Here is a 12418-nt window from a genome sequence, read left to right as displayed (position 1 = left end):
TTAATCTAATCCAAACAATCTAAAAACAGCCTATAGAAATATGCGTAATATTTATTTGACATTTCCTACTTAAATTTGTATTGTTTATTTTTTTTAATTGTTTTAACTTTGTTAGTCTTTTTTTTTTTTTTTTTTTATAAAGGTTTTGCCCAATACGCTTATGTTTTATGTTCAATTTACTTTGCTTCAGCTGCGGATGACGTATATAACATGTATTGCACAGTATCCAGAGCAGTATATAATACCCTACAGTTCAGTACAGTAGCACTAGGGGGCGTTACGGGACGTATTTCCTGCTGTGTTGTTTTTTTTTTTTTAAATTAATACAGTCTAGATGCAGCTGTCTGGCTGACGTTATTTTGGCTTGAAGTTTTATTTTTATTTTTTAACTTTGAGAGAGGGTTTTATTTTTATTTTTTTAAATGAGATGTGAATGTGTTAACCCTGCTTAGTTTTTTTGTTTTTGTTTGTTTGTTTGTTTTTTGTATGTTTACGGACATTTTCCTCGTGTATTCCTGACCACTGAAGCACATATTGTAGGGTAAATAATAAAAAAAATTAAAAAAAGCTGAACTGAAGCACACTTTCTGTCACTTTTGCGCCGGTCGTCTGACGTGTGCCTCGCCATTAGCCTGCAAATAATTTTGCTGTGTAATGCAGCTTGGGCCAATTTGAAGGCATCCGTCCGTTTGTCAGAGCGCGCACGTTTTTTCCAATGATGAGACTAATGAGGCGTCCATCAGCGAGTCAATACTATCGATACATTGCGATTGGCTGCAGGTAACCATGGCGACGGGAGCATGGCAAAATGGAACAGTCAGACTCCTGTAAAAGCACCGCCATGACACTTTGGACACAGACACAGTGTATCATATTAATAGGTGACGTCTCCCGGAACGGCTCGATCGATGGCGGTTATCGCGGGATACATTGATTCTATTCAGAGAGAAGTGAGAGTCGGCCCGACGACGTGCGCGTAATACAAAGTACCGAGCGGGCGGGCACAATTTCCAAACGAGACGGTCGCGGTCAAGGAGGATGGAGATGAAGAAATCTCCTTTGGGCTTCCTATTTTCAGCTTCACCTTTGGCTGAGTTGCACGTTGTTGCCCCCCCGCCCGGGATTGTGGCATCTCACTGTTTGTCTGCGGCCGTTGTTCCCAGAGAGCGGCCCATCTCGACCAAAAAGGACAAATATAGAGCGCTCCTAAATAGAAGAGCGATTCATGCGCAGGCTGAGGTTTCAGAGGACGGTTGTACGTGCGTCCGAATCCCTCGGGTGCGAGTGTCGGTTCCCACGACCTGCCCCCCCGGCGTCCGCGGCTCCTTCCTCTTCTCGGCCCTCCCGCTCTTACATGGCGTATAAAAAGTCGACACACCCCTGTTCAACACAGTGCGCCGGTTATAGGTCACATTCATGGTGGACAAAGTTTTAACATGATTTACCATGGTCTTTTTTTTTTTTTTTTTCAATTCACAAAAACCTGGCATTTGAACAGGGGTGTGTAGACTTTTTATATCCAATTTGCCTTGCTTTGCTCTTTTCCGGAGTGACTTTCTTCAAGCGTGTAATTGGCGGAAATGGCCTCGTGTTACAGCGCCTCCTGTTGGTGCGTCGGGCACTTGGCGAACCCCAGGAGTGGTTAACAAAGACCCATTTTAGCATGAATATTTTCATACGAATATCGAATAATAATAATAAGAAGAAGAATACGGGGCGGCCGGCGCTATAATAACAATTTGAACTTGGCACCACTGTTGCCGAGCACATTTTAATGCACTGTACTGAGCTCTCGTCGTATTCTCCGCTTCCCTTTCCCTCCATGCTTGTCTTGCCTCTCGCAGGTGCTTGAAAGCCTTGGGAGAAGGGCGGGTGGGGGGCGGGGGGTGCGTACACATTAGATTTGAGTGGATTTGACACAACCAATTTTATCCAGTTAAGAGCTGATGACTTCACTTCATTCATTTATTAGCGCAAATATGGAGCCATGTCACCAGAAAATGACTTTGGGCGCCTTGGGGGAGGCAAGGACGCATTTGTTCCTGGCCGCTGAGGAAGATGACGAAACACTGGACGATGCTGAGGGCAAAAAAACAAAAAACAAAAAAAAAAGCACATAATTGTCAGGAATCTTTCCCAATATTTTGTCCGCTCTCCGTGGACAATCTGTCGTTGTACTGGCGGTGCGTTTGGTAGATCGATACAACTATCAATAACATCGGCAGCAATGTTGGTATTTATATCGATCGATAGCTCAGTCATGAGATCAGTACTTGTTTTTGTTGTTGTTGTTGTTGCTGTCCGATACATTTAGTCCTATAGAGATTGTTTTAGTCAAGTTTGCAGAAATGTAAGCATATGCACTAATATGACTCAGAATTCGTTGAATATAAATACACTTTTGTGTTAGCTGTCAAAGGGATCCCTTGGCATATTTACGCTACCGCAATTAAGTGAACAAAAAAAACTTTGACGATAAAAATCGGTACAGTGGTGCCTCGAGATATGAGTGACCCGACTTTCAAGTTACGAGTTGTCGTTCGGTGGATTATTTTTGCTTTTTTTGTGCGATAACACTTTAAGCAACGGCTATTCGAACACAAACGGTGCGGCAACACACTCAGATGATGCATCAACACTCACAGGTGAGGTGTTTGCTGAGGACACTCTTTGTCCTCAGCAAAACATGACTAATACTGCAGCTTACTGAGTCACTTACAGCAGTGGTGAAGCGCTTCTTTGTGTCTGCATGATTGTTTTATACTGCCCCCCGGTGGCCATGTCACACACAATAGAAGGCGCTGCAATGAATTAATCATGATGTGCAAACTGTTTGATTCTTTCGTATTTAATTATGTTGTGACTCTGTTTCTCTCAAGTACGATATTCGAGTGGATTTAAAAACAAAAACACATTACAAACAATTCTGGAATGTATTAAAAGCGTTTCATGTCAACGGGCAAAGATGATTTGATTGTTTTGAGTCGCGGTCGTGGCCACATAAGGAATGAAACTTGTATCTCAAGGCACCACTGTTCTTTTTCTATTGACTTCTAAACAGTGCCCAGAAACTTTGCCCAAATCTTCTCCTGACTAAAAGAATCGAAATTCAGCAATTTGAAGACCAAATTAATGATTCCAAATGATCGGTTTGGGTATTTAGCATTTAGACCGATCCGGTATTGACTTGCAATCGGCGCGACAGGCAAATCTTGCAGTATCGCTCGCGACTTGTTTCTACCTCGGACAATTTGTGCTCGGGGGGAAAAGTGCTTCCTCGTGTTTTTGCGCGCAGCAAAGAACAGACTCGGAGGAAAGACGTAAACACGGACACGCTCAACGAAAAGAGGAAAGGTTCGACCACCTGGCTCGCAACTTGGACATCTCTTCCTTCCTGCACTAATTGGGATTCCGGCCCAACGCATACACATGCGGATACACACTTGATCGTCGGGATTTTGAAATGTGACACACATCCAAAACAATTCCTTTTGCACAGTTGATTTTTTTTTTTTTTTTTTAAACACACACACACACATCTGGAAACAGTCAAAGTGTGAGGGGAAGGAGGAGGAGGAGGGGGCTTCTCTCTCTCTGTGCGTCTGTCTGTGTGTGTGTGTGTGTGTGTGCGTGCGTGCGTGCGTGCATCTCTCTCGCTCTCTCTCTCTCCCTCTTTCTGAGTGTGTTTGACTGCAGAGCTGCAGGGGCAGCAGAGGCAGACGAGAGAGCCCAAACTCCGCTTCACACACACACACACACCACACACACACACACACACACACACGCACCACACACACATACACACACAGACATAAACACACACACGCACATTGGGAGGGAGAGCGAGCGGGCGGGAGAGCGAGCGAGAGAGAGAGCGAGAGCGAGAGAGAGAGAGAGAGAGAGAGAGAGAGAGAGAGAGAGAGAGAGAGAGAGAGACCACCATGGATTGGATCGGGAACTGAGACGAGCGCGGATGAGGACAGGACAGCCTGGTTTGCTTTGGCTTTTCGGGAGGCCCCCTTCTCGTGGATTTTAAACCATTGGGAGATTTAACACCACGATGGAATATGTGCACTCTTGTCATTTTCCAATCTTCCTCTTCCTCGTCCTCCTCCTCCTCCTCCTCCAGCAGCAGCAGCAGCAGCAGCGAGGATGCCAAGCAGCGCTGCGTCTTTTGCGCACTTCCACTGACAGCGCCCGTGCTTTGCGAGCTCTTTTAAAGCCTTGAGGAGGAAAAAAAAGAAAGAGGAGAAAAGAAAAGGAGAGAGAGGGGAGGCGTGAATCGGATTGAACGCGGTGCCGCTGCTACTTTCATGCTCGTCGCCTAGGGCCCGGATGTACCGAGGGATGCACCGGTGCGTCTTCCCGACCGGTTCCGCCGACAGATCCCTCTTTTTTCTCGCCTTCACCTCCATCATGGGGATTAGGTAATATTCATTCCATCCGAAGACACCCCTCCCCGCTGAGCGAGCAACGGGAATATCCACAAGCTGTCAGTCATTACCCCCTCCTGTTTTTTCTTTTTATTTATTTCATTATTTTTTTTTTTGGAGGGGGGCCAACCCCCCCTCCCCGCTTTCTCTCTCCAATCCATTCTTGTTTAGGGAGAACGCTGGACTACATTTATGGTAAATGAAAGCAAAAACATGTACATCCCGGAGGACACCCTTGAGAACCATCAAGGTAGGTGTGCTGCTGATTTATTTTCCAGCCCAACTGTCTTGTGAGTGTTGATGCGGGGCGGGCAGGGGAGGGGAGTGGGAGGCAGTGGGGGAGTGGGGTGGGGGGGTGGGCAATTGGTGAGCCGGAAGATGGATGCCCTCTTCCTGAGAACTTGTGGATCAGGAAGAGGTCTTTTCGGTCACGTTTGCACATGTAGCATCATGGGTCAGTCAACAGGCTGTTGTTGCCAACCCCAAAAAACGGATAGAAACAATCACATGTGGCGCAGACTTCATCACCGTCACGTTTGCACGGTGGAGCTGTTCTTATTTGTTGTGGACCTTCGTGTGGCTTTTTGTGGCGTTTGTGTGTGTGTTGTTTTCAGTTTGAGAGGCCGGCGCGATGTTGAGTGGCAAGGAAAGGGTCTGTTTGCATTGCGCAGTATTCACGCGGCGCCTCCTTCCACCCACGTTGCAGAGAGCATTAAAAAAAAAAAAACACCCACAAAAAAAAAAAACACGCCGTGAACTCCACTTCCACCACCGACCGATTATGAACGTGATCTTCTTCTTCATCGTCATCCTCGCATTCATCCAGCACTCCCGTCACTTCCCTCAGCGGAGGCGAGCTCCCTGCCTTGCATGGCGACAGGTTCCATAGCAACAGGGGATGAGGAGTGCTGGTGTGTGCGCGAGTGCATCTGTGTCGCAGCGAGACACGCTCGACGGCTCGTCATACGTGATCCGTCCGACTTATTCCCGCGATGGCGTACGCGAGGCTCGCTCGCGTCGTCCTGCGGCCTTTAGCGTGACCCCGGATGACTTTTCTCGGCTTCGAGTTGACTCAAAAAGTTGATTTCTCGACGAAGACCACTCACTTTTTACCTGTGCTGAAAAATGAATAAAAGGTAGAATTTAAAATGAAATACTGACAGCTACTTCAATATGTTAAAAAAGAAAAAAAAAAGAAGTATGATGACAACTTAGTCCACTGTTGTTATAGTTATTCCACTGAACAAAAATAAAACCACAACTTTTGTTTTCGCTCCCATTTTTCATGGGCAGAACTTTTTCTATGTGCACAAAAGGCCCGTTTCTATCAAATATTGCTCACAAGTCTGTCTAAATCCCTGTTGCTGAGCACCTCTCCTTTGCCCAGAGACTGTACTACATTAAAACTGCACATTCTCGAGTGGCCTTCTATCGCGGGCAGCCAAAGGCACACCTGTGCAATTATCACGCTGTCTCATCGGAATCTTATGTGCACACAAAACGTATTTCTTTCAAATATTGTTCACAAATGGGTGGTAAATTTGTGACAGTGAGCACTTCTTCTTTGCCAAGATGATCCGTCCACCTCACAGTTGCGGCACATCAAGATGCTGCTTTGACAGCATGATTATTGCGCAGCTGAGTTTGAGGCTGCCCACAATAAAAGGCCACGGTCAAATGTGCAGTCGGACTCCATTTATAATCGTGCCGTCTAATCAGCATTGTGACGTGCCCACCTGTGAGGGGGATGGCTTATCTTGGCAAAGGAGAAGTGCTCACCAACAGATTTGTGAACCATATTTGAGTAAAATATGCCTTTTGTGCACATCGAAAACGTCTTTCTCAGCTCTTTGCAAAAGTGTTGCGTTATTTTTCTTCAGTATGTTTTGCTGTGATTCATTATGACATCGTTGGGCCTGCTTGCAATAGATTGAAGTGACCGTAGATATCCACCCATCATGGTGACAATCAATAGCCTGCTTTAGATCTTTTAGCATTTTACATCGCCTATTTCAGCGAGAAATGAGTGCATCCAATGATAATTACAGTACTACTGTATATTTCCGTTTTTATAAATGGGTTCCCCGTCCTTTGCGTGTGCTTGTTGCTTTTTGACACGAATGCACATTCCCTCCACAAAGTCTTAAAAAGGAAATCTTCCCGTTCAGTTTGCAACGCTCGTGACAGAATGTTGAGATTTGTGTCGGCGTGGAGCTTTTCCCACTGCATTGTACACGACTGCCATCGCAAATACTATAATCCCCATGTAATCCTCCCAGGTGGACGTAATTCACAGGAAATTGTTGGGGATGGCAGCGATTGACCGAGATTGAAATCCTATTCTGCAATCTTGCAGACACTTTAGTTGAACCTCCCCACGATTGTCCGAGGAGCATCGAGGCTTTGAAGTACTACGCTGCCCTTAGTTGGGGAAAACTCACGCTTGGTCCTGTTTGATCAATCGACTTCCCAAGCAGCGAGACATGATCGCTTCAGATGGACCCCAAGTGAGCCGTTGTGCGTCGCACACCTGGGCCGTCGCATCAGTTGTACGGATGAAGTCTTCCAGGGCTCCCTTCCGACTCTTGTCGCCTTTGAGGACGAGTGGCTGTGGCATTTGGAGTCTGTTGGCGTGGCGCTTTCAGCACCACGGACAGTTCGTTCATTAAGATCGCTCGATTGACAGTTCCGCGACACCAGTGTAGCCGTGTCACCGCCTGGTTCTTCTTTTCCCTTTATTTGGAAGATTTTTGCTCTTGCGTGTACGTCGCGCTGTTGACGTGTGCGTAGAACTAGAACCATCTGTGACGTGAAGAAGTTGAAGTTTTCAGTCAAATGAAATGTAAAATAAAGAATTGCACATTGTTGGCGATGTAACTTTGCTTTATCATCCACTAGTTTAATGCTAAGACATCTTTTTTTTTTTTTTTTTTGGGGGGGGGGGGGGAGGCTGGAACGGATTCATGGCATTTCCATTCATTTCCTTGGGGAAAGATGATTTGAGATACAAGTGTTTTTGAGTAAAACGCTCTTATTGGGCAATTCAGTGCTTCTAACTTTGTGGTAAAAGTTTTGAAAAGGCCCCATCTGTTCCCCAACAATAAAGGCAGCTTTTTCAAAGTTTGATTTAGCAATAACAAGTCATTGAATTGTACTTGAATTGTACTTGTAAACTGTTCCCTCACTTTATGGATGTGACACCAACACATTTGGAATAGATAACAGAGGTAGTATCTTTTTTGTTTTGTTTTTGTGTGTGTGTATCAACCTTGATATGTTTGATTCTTCATGGGTGAAGAGGCCACTCCTTTCCACTTGACCGTTTTCTGTTACGATGATTTGAAAGCGTCCATAAAAATGGGTTAATCACTCTAATTGAGTGGCTAGCGTCAATTGAGAGAAATGGCCAATGTTTTGTATTAGGAGGCTCGTGTGTGTGTGTGTGTGTGTGTGTCATAGCGAGAGGTGCAAGTGCAAGCAGCTGTAGTGGCGGAGGTAACGAGCGATGAAAGGCCAATCGGCGTTAAAGACGTTCGTCGTGCCTGGGAGGGTCGTCGCGGGACTCAACAACAGCTGCTCTTAATGTAAGATGCAAACTGGCAGTGCAGGGCCGAGGTGACGCCGGGATGGAGGGAGGCAGAACGTGAAAGGATGAATGGAGGGACGGAGTGTCGGGGGGAGGATTATCCGTGACTGCGACTCTCTTAAGCCACCGGCGTGGTATCGGAAATCCATCCCGAGCCTGTCCTCTGCTCTTTGCGGCCATCGGGCCTCCGTCTTCATTCCTCGTGTTGTGCTATTACGGCCTCTTTGTACGCGTGTGCGTCTTTGATTTGTGTGTGCACGTCCTAATCTTTGCTGCGCATCTTACACGCACGCTCGCGTCCTGTATTGATCCGCCAGAAGCCGCCAGTGGAAATGATGACTTGCTATCTCATACGTTTATTTATTTTTTCCCCCCCCTCTTCTTTTGGGTAGTGTGTACGCTCATGCTTGGTCACCTGCAGTGAATCCCGAAGCAGACGGCAAATAACAACATGGCTCTCTTTTATTAGGATTCAGCAAAGGGGGGAAAAATATATATATTTATAAAGGCAACACACATCTTTATGTCACTGGAAATCTCAAGGGAAAAATGTTGACCCGTTCGTCGAGAGAATGAGAGATCCAATTTAATCAAAACTTGAATGCAAGGAGACGGTTCAAATGCATTCCAAGAAGTGTTTGCCTCTTTCTCCGCATTTCCACAGGAACGGGCAGTTATCACCTGCCTTATGCAACTAGCGCCCACCAACCACGGACATCTCGCTCTGTCTTGCAGGAAAGTGATCACAGGAACGAGGTCTACTTTCTTAACGGCGCACTAAAACAAAATATTTTAAGAGGTTATAATTGATATGGAATGCAGCTCGTCAGCCTCCAGAGGCGCTGCAGCTCGCGCTTGCGGCACCCCGTGTGCGTTTTTGTTGTTGTTTTTTTTTTGTCGCCACATTTTAGCAAGCGTGAGTGCGATCGGTTTGCGTGCGTTTGTTCCTCGTGCGTCTGAGAGCAGAGGGATGAGGGAAGGCAGCCGTCTATATTATTCATGGCCAGCCGTGCTTTTCCCCCTCACTTCTTTGCCTCCATCTCATCTGTGCCCTCGCCACCCTTCCTCTCTCATCTCACAAAGCGTCTTCAGCCCGTCCCTTTTCTGTGGACCATTTGCTTTGTTTTCCACCTTTTCACCCGTCTTCTTTCTTGTCTTTTTTTTTGTCGTTGCATTTCCATCTCTAATCTGCCGCGGTTCATTGCGGGTTTATTGTTTGGTGAGACGGCTGTTTGTCTTTTTTTTCTTTCTTTCCACTGAAAAGGATCCGTCACACTGCTTTAGCGGACTCAGAGCGAGGGAAAAGTGAGGTCGAAAAAGCAATTTATCGGTCCCATTGAGGAGACAGAAGCTGTGGCCCCTCAACACTAAACAATAGTCTTCCCGTCGTCACGTGAATTTTTAAGCACAATAAGCACGGTCTTTAAGTCAGCTTAATTTGTGTTTACGCTCACTGGCCACACACTTGGGTACTGTACGACAACCGATATTTCAACACAATGCGTGTAGCAACACATGTAGACAGACAGTATCACAATTCTCACAGGCATATATTCTTAAACCCTTTTCCAAAAATTACTGTTCCTGTGGTTTACTGAGCAGTTGTGACCGTCTTCTTCTTTAATATCCACATGTGTGTGTGTGTATATATATATATACTGCCCCCTGGTGGAGCACAAGTTGGCGCCGCAACGGATAAATGGCATTTATGTTCATTTCAATAGGGGAAAAAAGATTTGTTTTAGGTCACAAGCATGGTCACGGTACCACTGTGTGCATGATGTACATTTTTAACATCGCTTATTTCATATTGCCCATGTCGTGTTTTGAAGCTACTCGTCATGTCAACCAAAAGTACGCAGTATTTTTTTTTTGTAAAGAGCGAATGTTTGTATTGCCTTGTTGGAATTTCCGACAAGTAACACCATCAAGTAAGCGGAACTACGTTGCTTTTCAATCTGATGGAGGCCACGACGGAAAGAGGCGAGTTGTAGCATCGACGGGCATCCGATGTGCAGGTGCGAGCCGTCAAATCAGACGGCCGGCCGCACATCTGCGTGCCACGCTGGCGGGATCGGGGAGGAGATGGCGCGGCAGCGGGTGAGGCAGCGGCGACGCACTTTTGCGTCGGCTCTTCTCTCCGCGTAGTTCGGTCAGCGGGGTGGAAATGACCTTGCGGGCTTGAGGCGTCGTTCAAAGCGCCGTCCTCCATTTGGATGCGACAAATGAGGCACAGCTCTTAATCAGTGCACGATTCAAGACATTTTCGACTTCTTTTGTGGCGCTTTGGTGTTCCTTCGTGAGCATGCAGCTTGGATGCGTTTGCTGCAGAAGGATTTGAAGCAACTTTTGATCGTCAAAGGATCCTAAAACGTTTATTTGGAATTGTGCTAAAGTCAGAGCTGTGCAAAAGATATATGACGAGCCCCCTGTCCTCATTAATAACTGCTCTTCACACTCCAACGCTCCAAAGCTACCTGCTCGGCCTGAGACGCTCGTCTTATTAAAAATGTATTTTTCATTCGGCTAACGGGAAAGTGTGACGAGGGATGAGAGTTAAAAAGCTCAGTGGGGAACGTCCTCGACAATGTGCCTTGATGAAAACTGTTTTTGAAAAGCGTTACTTGCCAAAATGATCCCTGATTACAGAAAACATGATGCTGTAATATGCACTCCAGGCCACTAGTTGGCGATGTCACTGCTTAGTCTTTTGTATCCACTTCGTCGACATATTAGCGTGTTTTTTGCCCATTTGGCAAAAAATGCAAATGCTAAGGTTTACGTGGCCGACAGCAGGAGCGACGAAATTCCCTTTCAGTCTGAATAATTGTGCCGTTTTCTTGGACGATGCGGGCCGTGCGCTTCCCAGAATGCATTGCACTGTGCAATGTTGAATAATTGTAAAAATAAGGACATTGATTGCTTATCTGAGTGATTTATCTGACTTATCTAAATTTGCTGCACCTTCAAGCCATGCACTTGGACTCCCGTTGCACCATTCCCAGGCTCCGAAATGTTTCCTTGGATACTCAATTGAGTCGAAGGCTTCGGCTTAACGAGGGGAAAAAAAGCAAGCGATCTGATGGAGACGTGTGTGTTTTGACATGGAGGCCTCATGAGCGTGTCATCAATGGATAGCGTCACTGGCTGCCATCCTGGGCCTACACACACGCACATATACACACACACACCGCTCAGTGAGTGACACCCTGCAGGGGGACAAGGCAAGGCAGATTAAACCTGGTGTGTTTGATTGTGTGTGTGTGTGTGTGTGTGTGTTTTCTTGCCTCCGGCTGCGTTGGGATGATGCTCAATTTACCGGCATGTTCTTGCGGCCACATGTCTGCTGCTGCCGGTGTTGCTGGATGGCTTCTCGCGGCTCGCAAAAGTCTTCTGTTTGGCCTCCAGCTCCCAGCACTCGCTGTCACTTTCCTCACCCAGAGGGAGAAGTTCATGGACCGCTTCAAGGAAGCTGGGCTCTTGAGATGTGACATTTTTAGTCACTAAAGAAAAGGAAAAAAAGCACTCTCGATTGGCTAAAGGGACTTATTTCCGGTATTAAGAGCAGTGTGGTTTTTGTTGTCACTGTTGTAGCTTGGGAAAATGTTGAAGAGAGACCCACTTAATTTTCATAAAACCCCCAGTCTTTCTTGAATTGTAATTGCCAACAGTATTTTCATACTAAATGTAGACACATTTGATTTATTAAGGTTGTGACTATACTGTAGCTGGATACAGACTTAACCATTAAGATGCTTCTCGGGCTAGCAAATAGCATCAGTGTTGCGGTGTTATAACCCCTTGAAGCGACGGCTGCTTGAACACAAACGTGGCGCATCACATGTAGACAGACAATGGAACAATATTCACAGGCATATATTCAACAACTTTGCGAAAATTGACCAGTATTGCGGCAGTTTACTAAGTCAGTTTTGAAACTCTTCGTTATACTGCCCCAAAGTGGCCAAGGAGAAGCCCAATGTCCATTGAAGCAAAAAATAGGGAAATTGGTCTAATTCCTTACGTTGTATTTAATCATTTCATTACTGTCTGTTTTATATAACGCAATATTGAAGAGTGCTGGTTTTCTTTAAAAAAAAATGTTTTTTACATTTGTGTTGTTGTTTAATGCTGAAATAAATTAATGGCATATGAATCCTATTTCAAGGCGCCCCTGTATCTCTTAAAGACTAAAACTGTTCCAAATCAGACATTTTTGTCATTTATTATAGATTAAAAGCTGCTTTTAACATTTCTGTTCAAATAAAAGTGAGCAGCCAACGTTAATAACAAAAGTAGAATGAAGTGCAAAAGTTGGACGTGTGGACCCTAAACTGCGCGGCGACCACATGAGCAAATGTCACCGAGCGCTCTGACTGATCATTAACGCAATTAGGGC

General features: G+C 45.7%; 1 protein-coding gene across 11 annotated transcripts in view; it reads left to right on the top strand.

Annotated features, from left to right (window-relative positions):
- The window catches only part of cacna1c (calcium channel, voltage-dependent, L type, alpha 1C subunit), a 106658-nt gene that overhangs the window by 3226 nt on the left and 91014 nt on the right, over positions 1–12418 (top strand). The window contains exon 1 of one of the 11 annotated variants that reach the window (XM_061667705.1): positions 3734–4683. The exons of the other annotated variants lie outside the window; for them this stretch is intronic. Within the exon in view, the coding sequence (XP_061523689.1) occupies positions 4626–4683 (58 nt within the window). The 5' untranslated portion in view covers positions 3734–4625. Of the gene's footprint in view, positions 1–3733; positions 4684–12418 lie in introns of those variants that run through there. 11 annotated transcript variants of the gene reach the window in all.

This window comes from Phycodurus eques, chromosome 22 (genome assembly GCF_024500275.1).
Source record: "Phycodurus eques isolate BA_2022a chromosome 22, UOR_Pequ_1.1, whole genome shotgun sequence".
Lineage (NCBI taxonomy): Eukaryota > Metazoa > Chordata > Actinopteri > Syngnathiformes > Syngnathidae > Phycodurus > Phycodurus eques.
This window is presented reverse-complemented; position numbering and strand designations above follow the sequence as displayed.